General features: G+C 44.9%; 1 protein-coding gene across 8 annotated transcripts in view; it reads left to right on the top strand.

The window, feature by feature from the left end:
* PPP6R3 (protein phosphatase 6 regulatory subunit 3) overlaps positions 1-26,050 on the top strand; it is a 145,602-nt gene extending 119,552 nt beyond the window's left edge. For 7 of the 8 annotated variants that reach the window (XM_046643786.1, XM_046643784.1, XM_046643783.1 and 4 more), the window contains 8 exons: positions 797-851; positions 1,725-1,855; positions 7,036-7,157; positions 11,400-11,553; positions 12,986-13,092; positions 15,475-15,625; positions 21,103-21,222; positions 24,536-26,050. In XM_046643786.1, the coding sequence (XP_046499742.1) occupies positions 797-851; positions 1,725-1,855; positions 7,036-7,157; positions 11,400-11,553; positions 12,986-13,092; positions 15,475-15,625; positions 21,103-21,222; positions 24,536-24,587 (892 nt within the window). In that variant the 3' untranslated portion in view covers positions 24,588-26,050. Of the gene's footprint in view, positions 1-796; positions 852-1,724; positions 1,856-7,035; positions 7,158-9,749; positions 9,923-11,399; positions 11,554-12,985; positions 13,093-15,474; positions 15,626-21,102; positions 21,223-24,535 lie in introns of those variants that run through there. The other variant, XM_046643787.1, reaches the window with a different exon arrangement.
* The last annotated feature ends 450 nt before the right edge of the window (positions 26,051-26,500 follow it).

Raw genomic sequence — 26,500 nt, 5'->3', positions numbered from 1 at the left:
TTGTGCCGTACAACGTGCCGTGTTGGCACAGTGGACCAGAGGCAGTACTGTAAACAGCACAGGAGTTGAAGGCTGTCAGCTGCCCTGAGAATCAGCTCATTTAAATCCAGCAAGAGCAAGGACTCTCCACGCAGTGGTTGTGTCTGTACCCTAGGAGCAGTCATGCCGGAACCTGCAGGTTCCCCACGTGGCATCTCGGCGTTTGCCTGTCTGGACTGTTAATAAATGTTACTAGTTAGGAATCCACAGTCTCTTTACAATTTGCATTGAGTACTTGGAATAGTGATGGATTAGAACAGATCTTTTAAGAATGAGAAGATAGCCCCACCTACTCAAAAGTTATGTGCAATAGGCTGTGAATTCTTTTACTCCCTACTTTCTTCCTGATTACACCCCATTGCAGCATAAGATTTGGGGAGTATCTGGAGAAAGCTCAGTGTCTGACAGCTGTTATGTACGTTTCAGCTTTTGACTTGTTTCTTCTTTGCAGATAACCTTTTTCCTGGTTATATAAGTATGGCCATGGAACTGTGGTTGTAACCATGGATGTTAAAAATATTTTATAAGAAGACTTTGAGGGTGTGTTTATTACGTCTCAAAAGGCTTCCCTGCCAGCCTTCTTGTCCTCTATAAATTCCTTAATACCAAGGGAGGAGGCATCATTTAATGCAGAGGGTTTTTTCTTATAAAGATTTTAGTGATAGTGTAAATATGTTAAATTTGGAAAATTTCATGACTACTATTTCTGTGAGTCTATGGATAATTAACTATTCCTACACTTACGTTTTGTTTACAGTGTTTCTTTTGATCGGGTATCAGACATCAACTTTACTCTCAGTACAAATGAAAGTGTGAGTATTAATGTTTCCTGTCTCGAGCAACAAGGCATATGGAGAAATGGAGAGGTGGGAACTGGATCTGTCGGTCTGCATATGGGTGCCATGTGCTGGGACCCCCCGCGCTTTAGGAAGCTTCATCTTAGATTGGTGTCTCTGCACCGCTTACATGACCCGCCCAGCTCCTGCGGGCCTGTGAGTTTGCATGTGAGTCAAGCTGGGTTAAGATGTGACAGGGCTAATAAAACCAGCATCACTTGGGATTGCAGTGTAGACACTGAGCTTCAGAGACTGCACTTTACTCCAGCTTGCTCCATTTTATGTCTGCTGTATGTCACCAGGAGAGAAACCAGGCAGTTCTGAAAAGCAAATAAGCCACATCAACAAATAACATAGGATTAGTGTCATTTGGATGGGCACAGTCTCGATTTTTATGTTGTTTAGCATGAGAGACCACAGGTTTATTAGCTGAGGTGGTAAGGTAGAAACTATTGACTGGACCGCTGATGCTCTTGGTCCATTCCTTAGCTGGCCTGGTAAACGCGAGGACGTGCGGGCTGCTGTTGCTCTGAGGGCACGTCTGGGACCCATCGCAGGTGGGTGAGCAGGGCGGCTCTCGGGCTTCCACTGGTGCTCTGATTAGACGAAAGCAAGTCCAGGAGGACAGTCTTGGCTTCTCGCATGCTCATTTTGAATGCAGTCCTTTAGGGAAACTTTGTTGTTACTTACAGAAGCTGGCGTTAGATGCTTACATTTTATTTTGGTGTATGTGATAGGCACCATTTTTTAAAGGAAATGGAAGAATGCAATTTACAGTGGTAACTTTTGGAGAAAATAACTTGATTTTAAAATATGTTTTGTTCTTTCTCTCTCCGCGTTTTTATTTAGGGAAATATTGCCTTGTTTGAAGCATGTTGTAAGGAAAGAATACAGCAGTTTGATGATGGAGGCTCTGACGAGGAAGACATCTGGGAGGAAAAGCACATTGCATTTGCGCCAGAATCCCAAAGACGCTCCAGGTGAGAGGGAGTCTGTTACAGCAGTGATGATACCCCATGCAGGAGCAGAGGGCTCTTAGGAGACAGACTTATTTGACCTAGAGACTGGTACTTTTCCATGATCAGAAATGCCCGTGTTCGTTGGTGTGAGCTGGGACCATACCCCTGTCTGCAGTGTTGCCAGGAGCATGGACAAGTCAAGGTGATCTGCTTGAAAACGCTGAAAGTGTTTAGACCCAGTTCACGCAACCTTGTGAGACAGCCTCTTCCAAGTGGGAGACGATGCTGAGAAATGTAGTCACACAGTGCGTTGAATGAATGTTCCCTTACCAGGAATAACAGCTGCGGCTCAGTTATGTACCGTTTTTTAGGAAAGACTAAAAATGTCCCCAAGGAGGGGAAAAGATGTTTCTGAAAGTTAATCTCACTTGGGGAGACAGAGTCATGTCAGTTGATGCCCATCAGGATCAGGTCAGTCTTTTTTTCCCCTTAATTTTTTTTAAGTTACTCTATTACAAGAACCTAAATAAATTTGCTTCCTTACACAGGGAGTTCTTGCTATCTGAATATTCATTATCAGAATCTTCATAGTTAAGGGAAAAGCAGCTTAACTTTTGTTTTTATTTCGTTTATTTTTAATAAGTAATGTTTTCACATGGCATACAATGGAAAGAAAAGAGAGTAGACAGTGAAAAGTAAAACTCCGTCGGCAACCCCCCTGCCTCCACCGCCTCCTAGGCATCCATTCCTCTTGCTGGATGGAGCACACCGGCGTCACCTGTTCTCTCGTGTGCCGGCAGTTATGTCGCATCTCCTAGGAATGCTTATTGCTTCAGGTCACAGAAGAGCCAACAGTGACTTAAGCCAGTAAAGGTGTATTTGTCTCACAGTCCGGAGCTGTTAAGGTCATTAAACCCAGCTTCTTTTATTCCCGCTCTGTCATCTTCTGCATGTTGGTTTGTCACCTTGTGATCCAAAGATAGCTGCCGCAGCTCCAGGACCAGGCAATGAGAGACAGATACCTTCGTAGGGATTTTTCTCTTTTTTTTAAAGATTAAGCCCCAGTCAAACTTGTTTGTCACCGTGCGCTCTGAAATTTTGGTCCTTGTGTTGAGGGAATTCACTAAATAGCCATTGCCTACTACCGTTTGTCCTCTGGAGGCAGACTCTTCTCACACGTTACAGCCATGCAGTGCGTCCTAACAGAACACCATCTGTCGAGAGCGTAGGGAATTAGTGTGGCAATGAGGACAGTGTCCTGAAGGAGATGACAGTTGACACCCAGAGGGAACACAGTATGATGAGAGAATGCCGTTTTTCATTATTTAGCACCTCTTTTGAGATATAGTTGACATATAATAAACTGCATTTATTTAAATTATACAAATGGCAAGTTTTGATGTTTGTCTGTATCCATGAAATCCTCATCCCAATCAAGATCATGAAATTATCCGTCACCTGCAAAAGTTTCCTCTTGCTATCTTGTAATACCTTCCACCATCTGCTTTCTCTTCTTCCAGAATGATTTGTGTTTTCTAGAGTTTTCTGTAAATGAAATCACACGTTGTATGCTCCTTTGTCAAGCTTCTTTCATTCCGCCTGATTATTTTGAGAGGCATCCCTGCTGTGTCCTGTGTCAGTAGTCCATCCCTCTGTGTTGTTGAGTAGTGGTCCATTGAATGGATACACTACAGCTTGTTTATTCATTTCTCTGTTGGTGGACATTTGGGCTGTTTCCAGTTTTTTGGCTATGATTGACTTGAAAATACACTGTTATGAGTTAAAGATGTATACTATAAACCCTGAAACGACCACTAAATAAAGTGAAGAGTTATGGTTAATAAGCCAACAAAGGAAATTAAATCATAAAAAATCTAAAAGAAGGCAAAAATAAAAAGCAGCTGAGACAAACAGAAAACTATAGCAAGATGATAGTATTAAACCTAAGCAACCACGTCAGTAATCATTTAAATGATATTAAATAAATGATCCAAAAACCCCAATTAAAACACGTAGATTGTCATATTGGATGAAAAATAAGGTAAAACTTATGCTACCTATGAGAAATAATTTAATCGTAGAGACACAAACATGTTAAAAGAAAAAGTAGAGGGTCTATATTAATATTAAAGTAAATTTCAAAGGGAAGGTCATAAAAGGTTAATTAAGAGGACAGTTCTAAATGTCTATATAGCTAATAACAGAGCTTCAAGATACGTGGAACAAAAACTGATAGAACTGCCAAGAGAAGTAGACAGATCCACAATTATAATCAAATATTTGAACACTCCTCTCAGTAATTGATAAAAACAATAGGCAGAAATCAGTAAAGATATAGAACATTGAATACTGTCAACCAGCTTGACCCTACAGGACATTGATGAAACGCTCCACCCAACAACAGCAGATTCCCGATTCTTCTCAAGTGTACATGAAATATTTACCAAGAGACACCATATTTGGGCCATAAAGCAAATCTCAGGAAATTTCAAAGGTTTCATGTCATACAAAGTATGTTCTCTGACCCCAGTGGAATTAAATTAGAAATCAATAACAGAAAGATCTCTAGAAATTCTCCAAATCTGTGGAAAATAAGTAATCCATGAGTTAAAGAAGAAATCAAAGGGCACACTACACGGTATTTTGAATTGAAGGAAAATGAAAGCACAGTGTATCAGAATTTGGGGATGCAGCTAAAGCAGTACCTCAAGGATCATTTTTAGCATTAGTATACTGCTCACATTGAAAAAAAGAAACATCTTGAATCAGTGACCTCAGTTTCCACGTTCCAATTAGAATGAAATACAAAACAGAAAAACAGTAGAAATCATTGTAAGCAAAAGCTCTTCTTTAAGAAGATTAATAAAATTGATAAACCTCTAAAAAATGATCAAGAAAAAGAAAATATAAATTACTAATATCAGGAATGAGAGAGGTGACATCACTACAGATTCTACAGATACTAAAAAGGTACTAAGGGAATATTATGAACAACTCTATGCCCATAACTCTGACTACTTGGATGTTCTTTGAAAGACACAAACTACCAAAGCTCAAGCACTAAAAGATAACCTGAATAGTCCTGTATCTATTAAAGAAGTTGAATTTTTAGTTTAAAATTTCCCACATACACACAAAAAAACCTCCAGGGCCGAATGGCTTCTCTGGTGAATTCTACCAAACATTTCAGGCCGAAATTATGCCAGTTCTCTACAAAAGCTTCCAGAAAATTCAAAAAGTAGGAACAGTACCCATCTCATTCTGAGGCCACATTAGTGTAACCTGATACAAAAGCTAACGTTACAAGAAAAGAAAAATGCACATTTGTTTATTCTCATGCACATAGATGCAAAAATGCCTTTAAAATTTTTAGCAAATAAATGCAACAGTAATACATCATTGACCAAGCAAGGTTTATTCTAAGTATACAGACTTGGTTTAACATTGGAAAAATCAATAAGCGTACAGCTTGAATCCAACATCTATTTCTGATAAGAATTCTCAGCAAAGTGGAGATAGAAGGGAATTTCTCCAACTTGATTAAAATTTCCACAATAAACCTATGGTTAGCATTATACTGAAAGCATTATAGTGAAAGCCTGATTTCCAGCCAGGATCAGGAGTGAGAGGGAATGTCTGCTCCCGCCACTGCTTTGCGGTGTTGAGCTGAAGGTTCTAGCTGCTGCACCAAGTCAACAAGAAGAAATAAAGTGCGTCTGGATCGGGAACGAAGAGCAAAACTGTATCCACAGACCACACAGCTGCCAATTTAGAAAACTGGTTGGAACCTACAAAGACAATTAAGTGAGTTTAGCAAAACTGCACGATATAAGATCAATATAATTGTATTTCTACATGCTGCAACAAATAATTGGAATCGAAATTACTAAACAGTGGTATTCATAGTAGCATCAAAATATTAAATATGTAATTAACAACTAGAAGGACCGGCAGCTAAGATATACAGCTGTGTACCTGGGGGGATTTGGGGAGACAAAGCAGGAAAAAAAAAAATCAAATATGACAAAAGATGTGCAAGACCTGTGCACTGAAAGTTACAAAACAGCTGAGAGAAGTTAATACTTGATCAATGTTTATGAATTGGAAGACTCAAATATTGTTAAGATTGCAGTTCTCCCTAGATTGATGTGGATTCACTGGAGTCCCTAACAAAATTATGACAGGTTTTTGGTAGCTATTGACAAGTTGATTCTTTAATTCATATGAAAATGCCAAGGACTTAGAATAGGGAAGATAACTTTCATAAAGGACAGAATTGGAGGACTAATCCTATCTGATTTCAAGATAGAGTGTTTAAGACAGCATGGTCGTTAAGACTGAGAATATTTGATCGGAGGGACGGAGTAGATAGCCCATAAATAGGTGTAGACGCGGATTTTTGATGGAGGCGCAAAAGAAATTTAGTAGAGAAAGGACAGTCTTGAACAAATTGTGCTGGAACAGATGGACATCTGTTTGCAAAAAAATGAAGTCAATCCATATTTCTTACCAAATATACACATTAACTCAAAATGGATCTGAGACCTAAATGTAAAACCTAAAACTATAAAACTTACACTAGAAAATCTTTGTGACTGGGTTAGGCAAAGATTTGTAAGATGCAAAAGCAGTTCACATGAAAGAAACATTTTGATGTTAGATTGCATCAAAATTAAACACTTCTCTTCAAAAGACACTATCAGGAGAACAAAAGGACAAAGCGTACACTAGGAGAAAGCGTTTGTGAATCATTTCTCTGATAAAGGACTTCTATGTAGAGTATATGAAGAACTTTGTAAAAGAAAAAAGACAGCAGCCCAATTTTTTACATATAATAAAGATGTGGAAAGACGTTTCAGAAAAGAAGATACGTGGGTGGTAAATAAGTGGAAAAAAGCTCGGTATCGCTGGTCCTCAGGGAGACGCACATTCACAGCACATGAGCTGGCCGCACTCCTATCAGAAGGCAGGCGTGTAGACTGATCCGCATCTTCAAGCAAAGGCCAAGTGGAGGGCGGCCGATGGCCTCGAGGACGAGGCGGCACACTCACGAGCAGAGTCTGGACAAGGTGACAGCCAGGCAGGCAGGGTCCAGTTGAAGTGCAATATGACTTTTTTGTTGTTGGATGACCTTTAGAATTTTCTAGATTTAGCTGATGGCTGACATCCAGCATTAAATATTCTGATCCTTTTTCCCTTAGCTCGGGGAGTACCGATAGTGAGGAAAGCACAGACTCTGAAGAAGAAGATGGAGCCAAACAAGACCTGTTTGAGCCCAGCAGTGCCAGCACGGAAGACAAGATGGAGGTGGACTTGAATGAACGTAAGTTCCCTTATTCCGCCGTGCCAGTTGCTGTGTGTTGGAAATACGTACTTTAAAAATAGGCAGACTGGTCTGCAGTATCCGAGACGGTTTCTGAAGGAACACTTAAGTTGAAACACATGTTGTCATTCGCGTCTCTGTGGAGGTTTGTTTCAGGGCCCGGGCCGGAGGGGAGGAGCGGGCAGAGCTCTGATGGCAGGCCTCCCTTTCCCGTGTGGACCGCTGTAAGTCTGGCTGCAGAGCCTGGCTGCCGTCGCAGATGGGAGGGACCAGGGACTGTGGGGCGGTGAGGGAATCTTGTGATGTGTAAAGTCCTGAGTGCGCTAAAGTGGAGGAAGCACCGCGAAGCTTGAACAGTTTTAAATGGGTTCTTCAGAGTTTATCTGTGAGTCTTGCTACCCTAAAGCTTGTCCCGCCGAGTGCTTGTTTGTGTCCTCTACTTGCTCAGGAGACTTAACATTGGCTGGCCTCTTAAAGACACTGTTCACTTCTGAAAGCCCGGGCAGATTTTCATGTGACAGAGCACCTGTCAGCTGACACTGCTTCCTGTTCCCAGGAAGGCCTTTATGTACACAGTTCTAGAGGCCAAAACCCAGCTCTGGAGGTCAGGGTCGACCTCGCCGTAACCTCACAGCTGCCCGTGACCCTAGCAGTAATCCAGCAAATGCCCACATGTTACAGATCCAAACTGAGAGCCATGGAAGAAAAGAGATTTATCCTGTATCCTCTCACTCCTTTTCCAGCTCGCCCTCTTCAGGAGGAAGAAATGGGCTTTTCTCTGTGTGGTTCAGTTCAAAGCCACCTTTATCCAGTTCCTCCTGTGTGCCAGGTGCTGGGACAGACTCCGCCTCCAGGAGCTTAGAGCTGCTGAGGAGGTGGAGAGATGTACGGCACAGTGTAATGAGAACAGTGCTGCAGGAGGAGAGCCGCTCACCTTGGCGTCTGCAGAGGCCTCCCAGAGAATGTGGTGCTTAAGGACAAGTAGGGATTAGTCAGTGCGAAAGAGAAAAGCACTAATCTGAAGGCACAGAGACCCACAGCTGTTTAATCGGGCATAGAAGGCCAGAGGCCAGAACAAGAGTTTATTCTGAAGGCTGTAATCCTCCCCCTGAGGATTTTACTGAGAATAACATTGTTGACTGTTTCAAGATGATCGATCGCTCATGGTAAGTGTGAAAGCTGGATTAGAAAGCCCACGCTGGAGACAGGAAAACCGTTAAGACCCTCCCTGTCACACGTAAGAGATGATGAGGGCTCCTGAGGACAGACCAGGCAGCAGGGGGCGAGATGAGACGCAGGCCCCGATGTTTCGCTTGGAGAGAGCGCGTGTCTGGGTGCTTTCAAGTGTACGCTTCAGTAGCGTTGAGTGTGTTCACGTTGTCGTGCAGCAGATCTCTGGAACCGTTCCGTCTCGCAGACTGAGGCTGTACTTGGTGAGCAGCAGCTCCCCAATCCACTTCCCCAGCCCCTGGCACCCCTCGTTCTACCTTCTGCTTCTAGGAATTTGATGACTCTAGGGACCTCATGTAAGTGGAGTCAGAGTATTTGTCATTTTGTGACCGGCTTATTTCACTTCACATAATGTCCTTAAGGTTCATCCATGTTGTAGCATGTCACAGGATTTCCTTCGTTTTTAAGGCTGCATGGTGTTTCGGAATCTGAGAGTCTTTGAGGTAGCTAGGTGGGTGATAAATGACTTGAGAGAGACTGCACACTTGGTATCACTTACTGCATGCCAGTGTCATTGTGACTCTAGAACTGGGTGTAGGGACAGGGAGAAACGGGGCTGCGGGGCAGCCCGGATGAAGGTCACATTCACCCTTACAGTCACGGAGCACGGCCCAACAGGCCTCAGCCTGCTGACTGCTCCTCTGGAAGGACTCCTTGGCATTGCCGGATCTCCAGAGGTCAAGGGTGGAGGATGCCCTTTTCCCGGGGCTCTGGGCTGCGCCATCCTCTGACTTTGAAAGCCTTTGCCATCCCCACCAATCTCTATGGCATCTTTCAGAGGTTTTCTGGACCGTTTAGAAGAGTTTCTAATGTCAGGCTGATTCTGGGGAGCTGGTCTGGGAAAGACTATCCCAGAGTGATGACAATGGGAAAGTCATTTTTTTGTGACCTAGTTTACTTATAAAGTGGAACTTCGATTGGGATGGAATGATTCCAGAGCTTTGCATATGGTGGGCGGGCAAAAATAACTGTCAAGGTGACTTTTCTGAGCCTTCAGGGGCGTTTTTCAGACATTCGGGTATCATCCCTTTGCGGTATCGGTGGAGCCCTGCCACACTCACACAGATCAAAGGGCACAGATCAAAGGGCACAGGTGTGGAGCAGCAAACCTGCATTCGGTCCCTGCTGCGTGCAGGCCCCTGCGTGATCCCTGCAGGACCTCGCTAGGTAGACGGGCCGTCTCTGAATCGAACAGATGAGGAAACCCAGGCTTGGGGAAGCTGACTAGCTTGCTGAAGACACAGTGAGGCCCGTCTTCAAGATGGGTACATTTCTGCTACGCACAGGTACTCCTCAGTCCTTTCTCTCTTGGGTACCCCCAGAGCTAGCAGATCCTCAGCGTAGCATTCCTTCCTTACCCAGAGGGCCCAGTTGTGATAGAAAATACCCCTGCTTGGCCCCAGCAAGGATTTGGGGATTCAGCCTGAGTACCGTGGAGGAAGAGCGTCGTGTGCGGTGACGGCAGATACACAGACCTGGTTTCATCTGAAGGGGCACACCTCTCAGGAGGTGACGGGGTAGATGCACACCGGCCAGCAGGCGGCATGGTGCGAGGGCCCCACAGACAGGAAGCGGCATGCGCCTGGCGGACCTGCCACTCCGCCCTCTGAAATCAGTCCTGTGTCTGCGGGACTTAGAAAGTAAGTAAGAACTCTTCCTTTCTACTCTCCAGACTTCACTTCTGACACCAGACGTGTGGGTTTTCCCACACAGACCAATTCTCCAACACCAGCTGGGTGTCCTGCAGTTCAGTTCGGACACTGTCTGCCTGGAGTGAGAGTTAAAGCCCAGAGGGTAGGGGCTCAGGCCCACAAGACTGCCCCTACTTCAGATGCCAGTCAGAAGGCCCGGCCTCCGGTACATCTGACCAACTGCCTATAAATGGGGGGTTCCCATGATGTCTTTGGGTTCCATTATTTGCCAGAACAGCTCACAGAATTCAGAAAAGCACTTTACTTCCTGTTACTAGTTTATTGCAAAGGATATTTTGAAGGACACAGGTAAACAGCCAGGTGAAGAGATAAATAGGACAAGATCCAGAAGGGTCCCGAGCACGGGAGCTTCTGTCCCCGTGCAGTTTGTGATGCACCGCCTGCTGTTTGCAGCCCAGAAGCTCTGCACCCCTGCAGTTTGGATTTTTCATGAGGCCTCGTTATGTAGGCATGACTGATTCAGTCATTGGCCATTAGTGATTAACTCAACTTCCAGCTCCTCTACCTTCCTAGAAGATTGGGGGAGGAGAAGATTGGGGCTGAAAGTTCCAATCCTCTAATCCTCTGATGGTTCCCCTGGCAACCAGCCCCCAACCTGAGGCTCCCCTGGAGCTCCAGCCACGGGCCATCTCATTAGCATACAAGAAAAAACTCACCACTTCAGAGATTCCAAGGGTTTTGGAGGGAGCGGAGACCAAATATCTGTATTTCCCGTTATGTCACAGGCAGCCTTCCTGTTGGTGCTAACAGCAGCAGACTGCAGAAAGGCCACTGACAGTATGAAATGGGCCGGATGGGGACTGGGAGGCCAATTTACTGCAGTTAAATAGCCAACATACTCTTTTTGTTTTTCACTTAATAAACTTTTTATTTTGGAATAATTTTAGATTTACAGAAAAGTTGGAAATAGTCTACAGGGAGTGGCTGTATACACTTCACCCATCTCCCTCCCAGTGTTAATATAACCTTGGTGCATTTGTCAAAACTAAGAAATTAACATTAACGTATTCTTTTATATGTAGCTTTCCATCCTTGTGTGACGTTTCTCTTGCGCAAACAATCTTCGAAGTGGGAATTGCTAAGCGATCAGAGGGAACATCCAGCTTTATAATAGGATAGCTGTTGTCAAATTGCCCTCCAAGTGACTGAGCCATTCCCATTCTGGCAGTAGCACATTAGGATCTCCTTTTCCCCACAGCTCCGGTCTTTTTTATCATTGCAAATCTGTTTTTGAAAAATAACTTGTGTTGTGTTTAACTGCCGAAGTATTCTCAAAATGGAATTCCTCTCCTCTTTTTAGCACCCAACTGGTCAGCTAATTTTGATGTCCCCATGGAGACAACCCACGGTGCTCCCTTAGATTCGGTGGGATCTGACGTCTGGAGCACGGAGGAGCCAATGCCAACCAAAGAGACAGGCTGGGCTTCTTTCTCCGAGTTCACGTCTTCCCTGAGGTGAGCAGCTGTGCACCCACTCTCTGAGCCTTTCTACAGGAGAACCGGGGGGCTGTGTGTGTGCTGTCGACACTCCTGGTCACCCTGATTGACTTCCAAGTTGACTGTAGTGTCTTAAACAGGATTAAACACACTGCTGTGAGTTACAGGAGAAAGATTCACCGTCCTCCTTCCTTTCGTCCAGGATGAACTGGGAAAGGAGGAGAGGGTGAAGAGAGCCTGGGAGGACGCGGCCCCAGGGAGGGAATTAGCAGGATGCTGACCAAGAGGCAGCCCCAAGGGCCCCATCCAAGCTGTCAGGACAGAATGGAGAATAGGAAGGAGGTGAAGCCGAAGAACTGACGGGCGCCTCTGTGGAGCAGAAAAACGCAAACTGGATGTGGGATTTAATAGATAACGGGAACTCGAATTTCACTTGTAGCTCGTCTAGTGCAGTCAGTTAAGGGGTGTGACAGCTGTGGCTGTCAGTCTTGTTATTTGTATTATTCTTGATGACAGCACCCTGTCATTTTGTAATTTTCCTGAATTATGTGGCAGCATTTGAGTATTAACCATGGATTTCATGTCCCATTAAGCTTAGTTTGATTTGGTTAACATGGTTTTGTCTACTGAAAAAAATTAGTGTCCATCACTCCATTTGAAAGACTTTGTTGTCTTCCTGCTCTAACAAGTGATGTTTTTAAACAGTCGCTGGTAATGGAAAAGCTGGGAAGACACACTGTTTCGGGCTAGCAGTTCTCATCCTAGACGGACCGAAGAGGCCGTTAGAACCTATGTTGCCTATAGCAGTACGCAGTTTATTCAGAGGTTGAGGGGAGATGGGTGGGGGTGTCTCCACAGCATGATGATCTGTGTCACCGCCTCTTCCCCAGTACAGGACAGGGAAGTCTCCATGTCTTGCTTTTCTCTCTCTTTTATAACTGGAGGAGAGGAGTCCTTGGTTACTGAGAATGTGGTTGAAGTAGCTTGCTTCCCTTTACCCCTTGTACACAGGTCATGTTTTGTCATTAAATATCATTAAGAGGGCCAGGTTCTCTGGACAGTTTGACTCAAGGTAAGTAACGATTTTTGTAAAAATGGCACTGTGGATACGGCTGGTCCTGTACAGTGTATGCGGCTGCTGTCCCAGCCCTGGGAGCCTGGTGATTATGGTGAGCATGAGAGGCCAGGGGGATATTGAACCTGTCTAGAAACCTCAGAGAAATCCCTGTGTTCCTGCCCTGCTGATTTAGCAGAATATTGACCTGCCTGCCCTCATCTGCCACTTCAGGCCGCTGTCCATACTGAGATCCATGTGCCCTTGCAGTCTGTAACCAACTGCTGATGTGTCTCCGCAGTGGAGCTCAAACTGATTTTCAAAGGTTTTTTGTGAATAATGTTAACTGAGGGTTACTTCCCACTGCTAACATCTCAATTTTCTCTTTTCTAAAAGTACAAAAGACTCTTTAAGGAGTAATTCTCCAGTGGAAATGGAAACCAGCACTGAACCGATGGACCCTCTGACTCCCACTGTGGCTGCGCTGGCAGTGCAGCCAGAAGGTGGGTGCGGAGAGGACCAGGGTGCACGGTCTGTAGGCTGGTCATTTTGTTGTTGTTTAAGCTTTAGCCTAATGCTTAGTTTTCTAGATCTGAAAAGTTGTCTTTGTGCATATACCGGGTTTATAAAACCAGTCTTGACTCGAGGGCTCAAAGGAGCCAGGAAAATGAGATAGTGGGTCTGCTGTCCACAGGGTAACTGAAGAAATTATATATTCATTCCAGAACCACAGCATGTTGATTCTAGAAGGAATAAGGGATCTGAGTTACCAGTTATTCAGTCTCATCAATGTATAGAGAAGAAACAGGCCCAGAGAGGAAGAATGTCTTAGCCTGCAGTACCAGGGTGGATAAGACTGGAATCAGTCTGTGTGTGCATTCCAGGCCCGGCCTGCATCCCGTTCTTTGTCCCCTGGAGTTCGCTTCGCTGGAGCTTGTGTGCCTGTCTGGGCATGTTTCATGCACTGGGGCTCTTTATTTTCTTCTCACCTTTCTGAACAGATGAAATGGTCAAGGGAATGCAGTGGGTTGTCTTTTTATTCAGAATGCGCACGTTGTTCCTTGCGTAGGCCCTGACTGTTTTCAACCTGATGATTAGGGCTTTGGGAGGCGGGGGAGAGGAAGGAGCTGAGTGAAGGGGGTGTGAAGGGTAGTATGTGAAGGGAACAGAGACGTGAGTCCTTAGAAAAAGAAACTCAAGTAGAGGGCACAGAACCGAGAGGCAGGGAAAAGTCATAAAACTAGTAAGTAAGATTTTGTCATTCTAAAAATTTTATATAGATGACCTCATTTTATCTATCAACAGTTCTACAGGTGGGTTCAATTATCCCCATTTTGGGAATAAGAAAACTCAGGCACAGGGTCGGAACCTTGGGTGATGGTTATGCACCTGGGAAGTGGTGAGGCTGGGGTTTGAGTTCAGGAAGTCTGACTTCGGAGCCCAAGCTCATAACCAGTATACCATGTGGCTCCCTCTTATAGAACAAAGAAGTAATCCACAAGGAACCACAGAAAGCAGCTGAAAAAGAAACAAAGAATAGGACCCAAGTGGGACAACTGCAGGGGAGAAGGATGAATGAGAGCGCTATAGTGGGTGAAGCGTAAACTAGGCACTTGTGGGTTGTCGTGGGTGGAGGCCAGAATACGTAACTGCTGGCTCTGCCCTCTGCTATGCATTGGAAAACCTTACGAACAGGAGAGTGCTGGGAGGAGGTTGGGTATGTGTGTAGACACAGAGCTGGGAAGGCTGTGGGGCACTTGGTGCTCCTGCTGAAGAAAACCCCTGGAATGTCACTCTTAGGGCTTTTTTTTTTGAGGAAGATTTGCCCTGAGCTAACGTCTGCTGCCAATCTTCCTCTTTTTGTATGTGAGCCACCACCACAGCATGGCCACTGAGAGACGAGTGGTGTAGGTCCATGCCTGGGAACCAACCTGGGCTGCTGATACGGAGTGCACCAAACTTAGCCACTAGGCCACCAGGGCTGGCCCTCTAGTGGCATTTTTAAGAAGGCTGTGCCCGTCAAGAATCAGCCCAGGCAAATGCAAATCAAAACTACACTAGGATATCATCTTACACCTGTTAGAATGGCAGAAATAACCAACACAAAAAGTGATAGATGTTGGAGAGGTTGTGGAGAAAAAGGAACCCTCATACACTGTTGGTGGGAATGCAAACTGGTGCAGCCACTATGGAAAACAGTATGGAGATTTCTCAAAAAATTAAAAATAGAAATACCACATGACCCAGCCATCCCACTACTGGGTATCCATCCAAAGAGCTTGAAGTCAGCAATCCAAAAGTCCCACGCACCCCTGTGTTCATCTCAGCATTATTTACAATAGCCAAGACGTGGAAGCAACCTAAGTGCCCAGCAACTGATGACTGGATAAAGAAGATGTGGTATATATATACAATGGAATACTACTCAGCCATAAAAACGGATAAAATCATCCCATTCACAACAACATGGATGGACCTTGAGGGAATTATGTTAAGTGAAATAAGCCAGATAGAGAAAGATGAACTCTGTATGACTCCACTCACAGGTGGAAGTTAAACATGTGGACAAAGAGAACTGATTGGTGGTTACCAGGGGAAAGGGGGGTGGAGGGAGGGCATAAAGGGTGAAGTGGTGCACCTACAACACGACTGACAATAATGTACAACTGAAATTTCACGAGGTTGTAAACTATCATAATCTTAATAAAATGTAAAAAAAAAAAAAAAAAAAGAATCAGCCCAGGCAACAAGAAACAAATTGTCTCGTGCTTTTGTTCCTTCTTCAAGTGGTAGATGTAACTTGGGGTGGACAGATCTGCACAGAAGAGGGGTGGTGGTTCGTTTGGTTTTGGTGTGCGTGACCATCAGCTGTGTGTTCTTTTCAGCGCCAGGCAGTATGGCCATGGAAGCCAGCTCTGACGGAGAGGAGGATGCAGAAAGTGCAGACAAGGTAACTGAGACAGTGATGAATGGCGGCATGAAGGAAACTCTCAGCCTCACTGTCGACGCCAAGACAGAGACTGCGGTCTTCAAAAGGTAACCAGGGGCTGGATCGCACTGGCAGCTTCAGGTTGTCGGGAGGATTGTGGGGGAGAATACTCAAAGGCTAATGTCTTCAATCTGATTCAGATTCAGAGTCAGATGTGGGTGCAGACGTTAGCCTGGCATCTCTCCATTGAACTCATTAAATCTTGATGGAGAGGTGGAGTTTGGGTCCCGAGTGCCTTTCTCTCTCTCTCTCTCTTTCTCTCTTTTTTTGTCGTGTTCAGAAGACTGTAGTGTGAGTCTAGTGGATTCAGAATACATGAGTATAAAAAGTGACAGATCTTCCGTCATGTTAGAAATTGACTTGTGTACAGGCTACAGAGCTTGGCCCATCAAAACCAAAGGTTTGGGATCATACAGATCGTTTTCTCCAGACATAAAGCAGTCGTTAGAATTCAGTAGTAAAATGATTGCTTTTAAAAAAAAATTGGAAGTTAACTTCGCCTCTAAACTCGTGGGCCAAAAAAGGGATTGTGATGGAAATCAAAAACTTAAAACTGAAAGTAATGAAAAAATTTCTGTCAAAACTTACAGGCTGCAACCAAATCAGTGCTTAGAGCTTTGGTCTCCATCTATAGCTTCCGAACCCATTACGAGGTCTCTACAAAACAAAGCATGAGAGAGAAAAATTAATCGTAGGGTAGTTTCATGGGTGGGTGTGTATGCACAAAGCCTTAAAGTTAAAAGCCAGCAAACGAAATCCAGCAATGTATTTTTAAGTCATGACCAAGGATGTATGTGAGGATCTTATAACATTGTAAAAATTAATGAAGGTAATTCACAGACTGATATAAGAATAAAAACCATTTGGACCTTCAGTAAAGGGAGAGAAGGATTTGATAAAAATTTGTTCATGACTTTTTAGCAACCTAGGAATAGAAAGTAGCTACCTGAAACTGAAAAAAATCTCTAGCAGACTTTATTCTTAACAGTGAAGCGTTAGAAATATTGCCTTCAAAGACGTGACCCAGTCTGTCAGACCTCCAGTTACTGCTTCTCTTCAGCGCTGTGCTGGGGGTCTCAGCAAATGCCTCATAAAATAAAAATAAATAAAAGGTATAAAGATTTGAAAGAAATAAAATTATTATTATTTGTTTGGAGGTTGTGATTTTCCACATAAAAAGTTCCAACTGAAGCTATTGACAGGTATTAGAATTACTAGGAAAGTTTACTGGATACGCACACTAATTATTTACATCCTGTACACCAATACAAGATGTCCTACGTGTGCTCCCTTTTTAAAAATTAAAATGTTAAACTTTGTCTATAAGGTAACTAAGATTGAAAGATAAAGACCTAAATACATAGGGAGATATGCCATGTTAGAATGGGACAGTATCTTTCGTGTTTCTTAACAAATTAATCTATAAAATGAATGCATTTCTCATCAAAATCCCAGTGGGGTTTTTCATGGAAATCGAGAAGCCAATTGTGATATTCAGAAAGAAGACCAGAGAGAGTCAGGAATAGCCAAGATCATTTTGAAGAAGAAAGGGAGGGAGGTTTCACCGTATTAGATATCAAGACTTCTCATTAAAGCTGCTCTTGTTGAGATGATGTGGCCTTGGCCCAGAGTTGTACAGATAAGCCCCCTGCACTTACATGAGCTTGCTACATGTTAGAATGACATAATTTGGTGAGGAAAGAACATACTAATAAATAGTGATTATCCGCTTTGGAGAAAAATAAAATTACATCTTTATCTCAACATAAGTATGAAAGGCAAAACTACAACTTTTGGAAGATAACATGAGAGAGTATCCTCAGAATTTGGGCGTAAAAGATTTTTTAGTTATAAAAAAGCCACACCATAAAGGAGAAGATTGATAAATTTGGCTTTATTTAATTTCTAGTGTTTCTAAAAGACACAATAAAATTAAAAGACAAACCATCACCACCAAGAAAGATTCAGTAGCAGGATAGAGGAAGAACCTAGGATTGGTAAGAGAGAGACACACAGTCTGACAATTTTAAAAATGGACAAAAGATACAAACAAGCCGTTATCTGTGGAGGAAAGCAAGGAGCAGACCAACTCCACGGCGGGTGTCGGTGGTAATGATCCAGTACTGTTTCATGCACACTCATCTACTAATTCCCATCTTAAGTTGTTACAGAGGATAGAAAAAGTGTAAAAACTGCCTGGATCTTTTTATAAGGCAGTGAAATCTTAATTCCAAAACCATATAAGGATAATTATAGAAAATGATCAGCTCATGTCACTTACAAGCAAACTAAATGCAAAAATTCTGTTAAAGATATTTGCTAACTGAATCCCATAGCATATTAGAAGCAATACATCATGGTCTGTTAGAGTTTATCGTTTATCCCTGGACTGCAAGGATGGTTCAGTGTCAGAAAAATCTGTCCGTGCAATTCACTATATATTAATAGACCGGAAGAAAAGCATTTGATGTTTGTGATGAAGCTTTTGATAAAGTTCCATATCTATATATGATTAAAACTCTGAGCACAGTGGGAACAGAAGTGAATTTCCATAACTTGATAAAAGTGAAATACCAAAATACTGCAGCAGAAATTAAGCTGAATGGGGAAATTTTAGATGCATTCACTTCAAGGTAACGAACAAATAAGGTTGTCCCTTGTCACTCCCACTGTGTAGCGGTCCCAGGAATTGTCCTGAGGAAAGACAAAGAAAAAGCTATAGGTAAAGATCAGACAGGAAGTGATAAAGCTGTAATTATTAACAGAGCAGAATGATCACGTGCAGCCAAGTGAGGAGCAAACTTCTGTAAGTAAGATTAAGTTTAAAAATCAGTAGTCTTTCTCGACATCATTAATAAGCAACTGGGATGCATAATAAAAGGCAAAGTGCCAGTCACAAAATACGTGAAACTAAATTATTTAGGAGTTGTCTTGACCCAGCTATCTATAGAGAAGAATTGAAAGTGCTAATAAAAGCAGCCCGGAAGATGGGGACAAGAGGAGGCCGTCATGCCCTGCGGTGGGCTGGCTCAGTGCCTCAGGGACATGCGCCATCACCAATTCCTCCTTCAGTTGAATGCAGGCCCAATCGAAATTCAAGTTGGATTTTTAAAAGGCGCTTGGTAAACACACTCTAGAATGTTTATGGAATAATAAAGATTCTTAAATTACTTAGAGAACTGTAAGGAAGATTAAGTAAGTGATTTGTCCTGGCAGATATTTGGTCATATGGCGAAGTCCCAATAGCTAAAACAGTGTGACATTGGAATACAGATAGTTAAAGGGCCATGTGATGGAGGAGAGTGCTCATTAACAAGGTGAGGGCTTATTGCGGGGAGCGAGGGGCTGGCTCGGGAGCAAGAGGACTGGGCCTCCCTGATCCACAAGGGAAGGAGTCCAGATGGACGGCAGGCGACTGCGAGGGGTAAGAGCGGGCGTGCGGTGCTCCGTGTGCAGACGCTGTGCTCTGAACGTCCACATGAGTTAACTCCTGATTTCTCTCAAGGTAAGACAGGTGCTGTGGGTGTCAGCCCACTGACCAGATGAGAAATGAGCTGCTAGGTTTAAGGCGTGCAGCCAAGCCCCAGGTAGTTAGAAGCAAATGCATCAGATCTTCCCAACCTGTGGGCAGAAAAGGACCTCTTTTGCAAAACAAAGCACAACACCTTCAAAAGCGTAAATCATAATACAAAGAATAGATTGGATTGCATCAGAGTTAAGAATTTATGGTTGATAAAGCACTGTAGACAAAATTAAGAGGCAGATGGCAAATAGGAAAAAGCATATAGTATCTACATCAAGAAGAAATTAATATTTAATATTCAAGGAATTATAAACAATGAGGAAAAGATAGAAAACCCAAGTCAGAAGATGGGCGAAAGATAACAGCAGGCAGTTTACAGACAAACCCAAAAAGGCTAAAAGAGTAAGAAGAGGTGCTCAAAAGCCCTTTGTTGTCAGATACCTCTTATTACACTAGCAGGGTAGAAAGTAGATAAAGCTGAGTGTCGGTGGGGCTGTGGGGCTGCAGGCACTCAGTTTCCCTGCTCGTGGGGAATGCAGACTGGGGCAGTTGTTCTGGAGCGTAATAGGGGCTTCCTATTACGCTTTCCTGTAGATGGAAAGATGACCAGCACTGTCCACTCCTGGGATTAGCGCCTTGAGAAATGCCCACACAGGTCCACTGGCGTCACAGACAGCGGTCGCAGCAGCGTTGTGCCTGGAGGCATGGAGGGAGAGGGCAGCGCGGCGCTGGTCGCTGTGAGAGCCGGTAGAATTAGGAGGGCCCTGCGTAGGGTACTGCGCCGTGGTCCACAGGGACAGCTGGGTCCTCCGGACGGTGCTGCGTTACAGAGACAACGCAGGGAGGCTACGATTCAGTGCCAACTATACGATTCCGAATCCACCTATATAATGACTGTACATTTTACAAAAATGAAAGTAATGTGTGTTAAACCTATCAGGGTGGTGCTTTGGTGAGCAGGGAGTAGAGAATGGGGACAAAGAGGAGTAAAGAACCGGGCAACTTAGACTGCCAACAAATCTTTAAACTGAAGTTCATTTTCCTCCTTTTAAATTGCCCAGACCCATCTGAAAGCCACCCAAGAAATACCCTAAGATTAGGTTTTTCATAAGCCGATCCAGGACAGGCCCACCTCCCAAAGGGAACCTCTAGCTGCCCTTAGGTCACTTTAATGCCCTCTTGATTGTGCCATCGTGGGAAATCCAGACAGAATAGGCAAAAGTCTGTTTCCAGCCTGCACACAGTTGAAAGCATTCACTACTTGTCTTTTCTCGCCAAGAGCCGTGTAAGGGGAAAATAATCCTTTCCTGTTTGATGTCCCCAAGCCCTCGGACCCCTCAGGATCAGTGTTGACCTGTTCTGGCCGCTGTTCTTGGCTCTCTTCCCTCCTGGTGTTTGTACTTCTCAGTGTTGTTGGAGGGCAGCTGGAAAGGCTCAGGCCTGGCTCAGGCCACGTGGTGTGCTGCTCACATGTCATCAGCCATCAGCTCGTGGGGGTCTGTCCTACTGACTGCTGAGATGGTGGGCGGAGCCCTGGAAGCAAAATGCTTTAACTCAAGACTCATTCCTTCAAACAGGTTCATTTGACACCTTCACCGACTCTGCAGTTTTGCTTATGTGCAGTCGTGGACATAGTATTCCCCAAAATTCCTCATTTCTAGGAGTATTCTGAAACTCTTGTACATTTCTTTTTCTGTTTTGCACACTTGGCCTCAGAGTGTTGAGATCCTATCGGTACGTACAGTGCTGTGGGCCGTTCGTTACCAGACACCAGCTGCGTTCCATCGTCCCTCTTGGTTCCTACTTGTCTGTGATCCTCTCCTTTCGTGATTTCCCAGTCACTGTCTGTGGTCCCTGTCATCCCTCACCTGAGCATGCTCAGCCTCAGGGCTTTGACTCCATGGCAACCATGACTCCCAGAGCCATTTGCATGTGTCCTCATCCTCCACTCTGCGCTGGTACCTGGGTGTCTAATGCCGCCTGTCCTCCTTTTTCCTGCAGTGAGGAAGGAAAACTGTCTACCTCTCAAGATGCTGCTTGTAAAGATGTGGAGGAGAGCCCTGAGACGACAGAGGCGAAGTCTGCGGCCCCCCGGGCCCCCAGCAGTAGTCCGGAGCGGAGGTAACCACCCAGCGCCTCGCCCTGCGCGGACCTTGGCTCCTGTCTCCTGGGAGCTGGGAGTGAAGTTGGCACCTGGGCCGTGGGAGACACAGTAGCCCTTTCTCAGTCCTTATATAATCGGGGTGATTGAGCTGAGAACTTAGAAATAACAGTTTATCTGCTTTACCCTAGAAGCCAAAAACTGACTGGTTTTTGGAAATTCAGTAACATCACTAGCTCTTTAAGGAATTACTCGGAATGGAAGGGTCCCTGATGCTGCTCCGCCCCTTTTTTCTTTTGCTGTGGCACTGCGTTGAGGCTGATATTGAGCCCCTCCAGGATTAAGTTCCCTAGGCCGTGGCGACCAAGTTCCTGTGGGTCCCCTAAATTCACCTAGCCGCCAGGCACAAGCAGCTCCTGGTGCCCATGTTCCCACCGACGTGCTGTGTGGCGCATGGAGAACTTCCCTGGAGACCCTTTCATACATGGAGCTATTCTCAACTCTTAGATGATCCTCTGTTTGGTTTGGTTTTGCAAACTATTTACCTTAAGTGTGAAAATCCTACTGCCAGAGCCAAGTGATTTGGAATACGATGTTTCTTTCTGGTCACCTTTTGCTGTGACTGAGCCACTGGTCCACAGGGATAGGCTGGGCCAAAGCCTTAGCCACCCAGGGCTGGCGCCCGCTGCACACAACCTCACAGGCCAAGCGGGTGTGGTCTCAGGTCGCTCCAGCGCTCGTGCCAGAAGAGGATGATTTGTCCTCGGCCCACAAGGAGCTTTGCTCAGCACTTCCCAGAGTCATCTGTGTGATTAGACATACCTGGGTTTGTATATGCCTCCATAAGGAATAGAGTAACCTTCCAAGGCATTTCAGAGAACTACTTACCCCTTGCCGCGCCCCGCCCCCCCCAACCCCCCATCGTCTCGGCATTTTAGGGGGAATGTAACCAGTGGGAACCAGTAGGGGGCACTCTCTGTTCACTCGTCGGCAAGCCTTTATATTCATAGTGTAGCACACCCTGCTTTTGTTTCCCTCGTGGAAATTAAAGCCAGAATGAGGGGTTTGCTTTTGTGATTAAAAAAACTGTGCATGCAGCAAATTACTTCTAAGAACCATCTGAGCATGTTGGCTCTAGTGACAGTGTTGGAGGAGGAGGCAGGGTGGCGCTCCAGCTCTGGCCTCCAGCTCCACCCGTGCTTCTGAGCATTTGGGCGAGTCAGGTGTTTGCCTGGAGTTTCCCGTGTGTGTTTTTAAAGGTCCTCGAAGTCTAATTCCCAGTCAGTCCTGTCAGCCCTGTTACCTGCACACTTCCTTTGTACTGAGGGCGGCCTGGGAGGCAGGAGGGTCCCACTCTCCCAACCTGGAGTCACTGCTTCGGGAGTCTGGTCTCTGACATAAAGGACACGGGCTCTGGGACCGTTTCTTTGGCCCTCTGGAGTGCAGGATTGTGTGCTTCAGGGAACCCACTTGCTCTCCTGCCCAGAAATATCTGTGTGAAGAGCCTTGCCTCTCCAATCTGCGGGACAGATGGTGGAGGAGAGAGTGGGGGGAGCCGGTGGAAGAAGGGGGCATCGCTTGTGTCCATGCATTCGTCCATCGTCCTCCGTCCAACACGTTTGAGAACGGCAGCCACGGGTCCAGGCCTGATGATAAAGCAGGACCCACTGATGGTCTGGGGCGCGTGGAGGGGTGCCAGGAGGAGCGAGCGGAGCTGCGGAGGGAGCAGGGGTCTCCTAGGCGGACAGAAGCCCCTGAGACAGATGGCAGGAGACGGCCAGTTTCCCGTGTGTCACATTTGTGTTCTACGAGCAGTTTAGGGCAGTGTTGGAGATGAAGGGAGCCATCTGGGACTTTTCATACGCAGTCTTCCCGCAAGGTTCCTGTCGCAGCCAGAGATCGTGAGCCTTTGGATTGTCAGATGTGCACTGTTGCACTCAAAGATTCACATTGCCATGGCGATTTATTTTTCACTGCTGTTTATCAAGTGTGTACCATGTCTGTGCCAGCCAGTGTGCTGAGCACTTTGCACGCATTATATACTTACTAACCTCTATGGAGGGGATTATTGTCCCCCTTTTACAGGGGGAGAAAGCTGGACTGCAAGAGGTTAAGAAATTTGCTTAAGATCACACAGCTTGTAAGTGGTGAAGGCAGGCTATGTCCCTGTTCTGCCTGGTTCCAGAACTCTTGGTTCCCGTGTCTCTGATAGAGTGAGCCTTCACCCAGTGTAAGTAGAGAGTGTACTGTGTGTGTGGAGCTGGCTTCTTGGTTCTCTGTTAAGAATAGCAGGTATCTGAAGCGTTCTGTTTATGAATTCTGAAGGCTAGTTCAAAAGTAACTGTATGCATCCCAATTTCAGCTCTAAGCATCCTTTGCCAGGTCTGCTTTATGAAATTGTTTTGGTCACACCATCAGGAATCTCTTACGTGTTCAGGTTGTAATTTTGACAGAAGGCAGAATTTATGTCTTCTGTCCTGGCCTTGTTCATATGGTACCCGCCTCTCCTTCCCTCCAACTTGAAACCTAGCGTCTGCTTTGTGGGAGCACACTGGCCAGTGCACATCTCAGTTCCCAACAGTTGGTCCTCTTTACAAGCTTTTTCTTTTGCTTCCTTTTCTCCCCCCCTCGCTTAGTAGCAGAATCCTATTTTTCAAATGAAATTTTATGTGGATTTCAATATATGGAGCAGGTGAAAAGCTGTTTTGGAGGAGGGCTGAGCAAGTAGCTCCCGAAGGCTCTGGGAGTGACAGTTTAAAAACCCCTGTTCCGGGGCCGGCCCCGTGGCTGAGTTCGCGCACTCTGCTTCGGCGGCCTGGGGTTTCGCCAGTTTGGATGCTGGGCGCCGACATGGCACCGCTCACCAGGCCATCCTGAGGCGGCGTCCCACACGGGACAGCCAGAGGTGCTTACAGCTAGAATACACAGCTATGTACTGGGGGACTTTGGGGGGCAGGAGGAGAAGAAAAGATTGGCAACAGAAGTTAGCTCAGGTGCCAGTCTTTAAACAAAATAAAAGCCACTGACCTGTCTGCATTTGTGCTTGGAAGAGGCTGAGGTAGGGTAGTTATCTCGGAGAACCCGTCTTCTGCAGCCCTTGTTAAATGCCTGATAAAGATGAAGCTTAGCTGCTATTCAGCTGGACTTTCTGGAGCTTTAGATAAATTGATTTATGAAGCATTTCATTAAGTAACTACTAAGTGGCAGGCTTTGTGCTGGGCATTGCATAAACAACATTCAAATAAACGCTCCCCACCCTGAGGGAGCTAAACCAAGTTAATTTTCTGTCTCAGATTTCTGCTGTAAGTGCCTCCGATGTCTCTTACTCTGTAGGACAGACCAGCCAAGCCTGCCAGGCGACACGTCAGTCAACGGCCCTGTATGATGAGTGACCTCTGCTGCTGCTGACTGAGGACTGCAGACCGCCACCATCCCAGGGCTCTGGCGGCTTCGTCTGGAGCCCGCCCAGCCGCCACTGCTGCACTCACTCTGCAAGGGATCAGGACCAGCAACCTTTATATTCTAGATTCTGAGACATTGTACAGAGAGATTCAGAAGTGTAAAAATATTGCACATTGACAAATACCAAGAATTTTTGCGTATGTTTATATTGTATTGTTCTAAATAATGGGTAGCCTGTGAAATAAGATCTTGCCACCCATGTAATGATGGTAGTAATGCTATAGTTAAATGGCTGTAAGAGTAGTTTTATAAAAGTGAATACACAGATCTATTGTATTTGAAACATAACTATTTGACAATTATTAGTGTGACCAAAGTATTAGGCAGTTTTCATACATTTTTCACCTTGTACAAAATTCTGAATTCATTTTTCTTCCAGGTTGGCAAGGAGTTGTCGGATTGCAGTGCCCTCTAAGTGTTATTTTGGTTGTTCTAACTTACAAAGGTGATTTTGAATAAGAAATATTTGGTGTTCTTTTTATAACCAGTTTTTGATTGGTAACTGTTTTCTGTATTGTTTAAAACGGATCAAAAAATGTAAGTCTATTGGTAGAGATTAAGTATTTATTGCTCCAGCTTAGTTGATAAATTGATGTTATTGTAAAGCCATATGTTCTGTTAAAGTCTCGTTTGCTTGAAATGATTATTCCTACAGGTGAAACACTAGACTATTTGGAGTGTACATGGCTTGTGGTTTGGGTTTTTTTTGTTTTTCGTTTTCGTTTTCGTTTTTTGTTTTGTTTCGGTAGTTCATCTGCCTTTTAACCCATTCACCAAAATTTACCTTGTTAACAAGCATCACCAAATGAACATTTCAGAGCAATCTGCGTATTTAACATACCTAAATCATATTAGGCAAGTCAGTTGAAAAATGCTCGTGCTGCTAATGGAATTAGAGTGCGTTCATTTTACAGGCTAGTATTTTAAACTAGAAATCAGAATCCGGCACCTAAGCATGTTAATTGTTTTACTGTACCTTGTGAGATTTTCACTCGTAAATTCTAAACCAGTGTATTTTTTTTAGAACTGGTTTGTGTATATATATAGTGATTATGGATACTAATTCAATGTAATTTATAATTTTCTATGTCAATATAAAAAATCCATCCCAGCCTTCTCAAACAGCTGAAGCAATATATTGTATATTGCCATACCGTCTGGTGAAAGAGTTCAATTACTTCACCTCTTGCACTTTTAGATGCAAATCAGTTTTTCATTTCTGTAATAGAAAATTATTCACGTATTTTTACATCATTTGTTTTTCCTGACCAGTATTTAAAACCAAAAGGATATTCTGAAAAATGGCCAACGATTTTTTTTAGAAATAGCATCCCAAGCAGCGTGCCTAAACATTCATTGCATATGGAAATAAAGAAATGAAACGTCTGATGCCTTATTTCGTATTTACTTGTCCATTGTAAATGGGATAGTAACTCCTCGTGAGGTCTGGCACCAAGGACAGTGGAGTCGGCAGGACGCCCTGGGACAGGTGGCAGGGGTGCCTCGCCTGGCCTTCGCGCCTCCTCAGGAACCCTCTCTGCTGTGAGCTCCTCTCAGAAGAGACTGTCCTCGTGTGTTCTCCCCTGGAACCTAGCGCCACCAGAGGACAGGGCTCCTTTCGCTTGTCTCCAGGAGGCTGACCTACGTGGCACGGGACTCGGGGACTGCTCATGGATGGTGCCGTCTCGTCTCACCTGGTGGAGAGCTGTGCTGGCCACCGCCAGGGCTCAGCTCCAGGGGCGGCCCACGCTGCCTATCTGTGGTTTGGATTGGGTTGGCTTCTCCATCCCACCCAAGGTAACGCGTCTTATTTCATCCCACCTACTGCTGATGAAA

The sequence above is a fragment of the Equus quagga genome, chromosome 17 (genome assembly GCF_021613505.1).
Source record: "Equus quagga isolate Etosha38 chromosome 17, UCLA_HA_Equagga_1.0, whole genome shotgun sequence".
NCBI classification, from domain to species: domain Eukaryota; kingdom Metazoa; phylum Chordata; class Mammalia; order Perissodactyla; family Equidae; genus Equus; species Equus quagga.
Note: the sequence above shows the minus strand (reverse complement) of the source record. Positions and strands in the feature narration are given on the sequence as shown.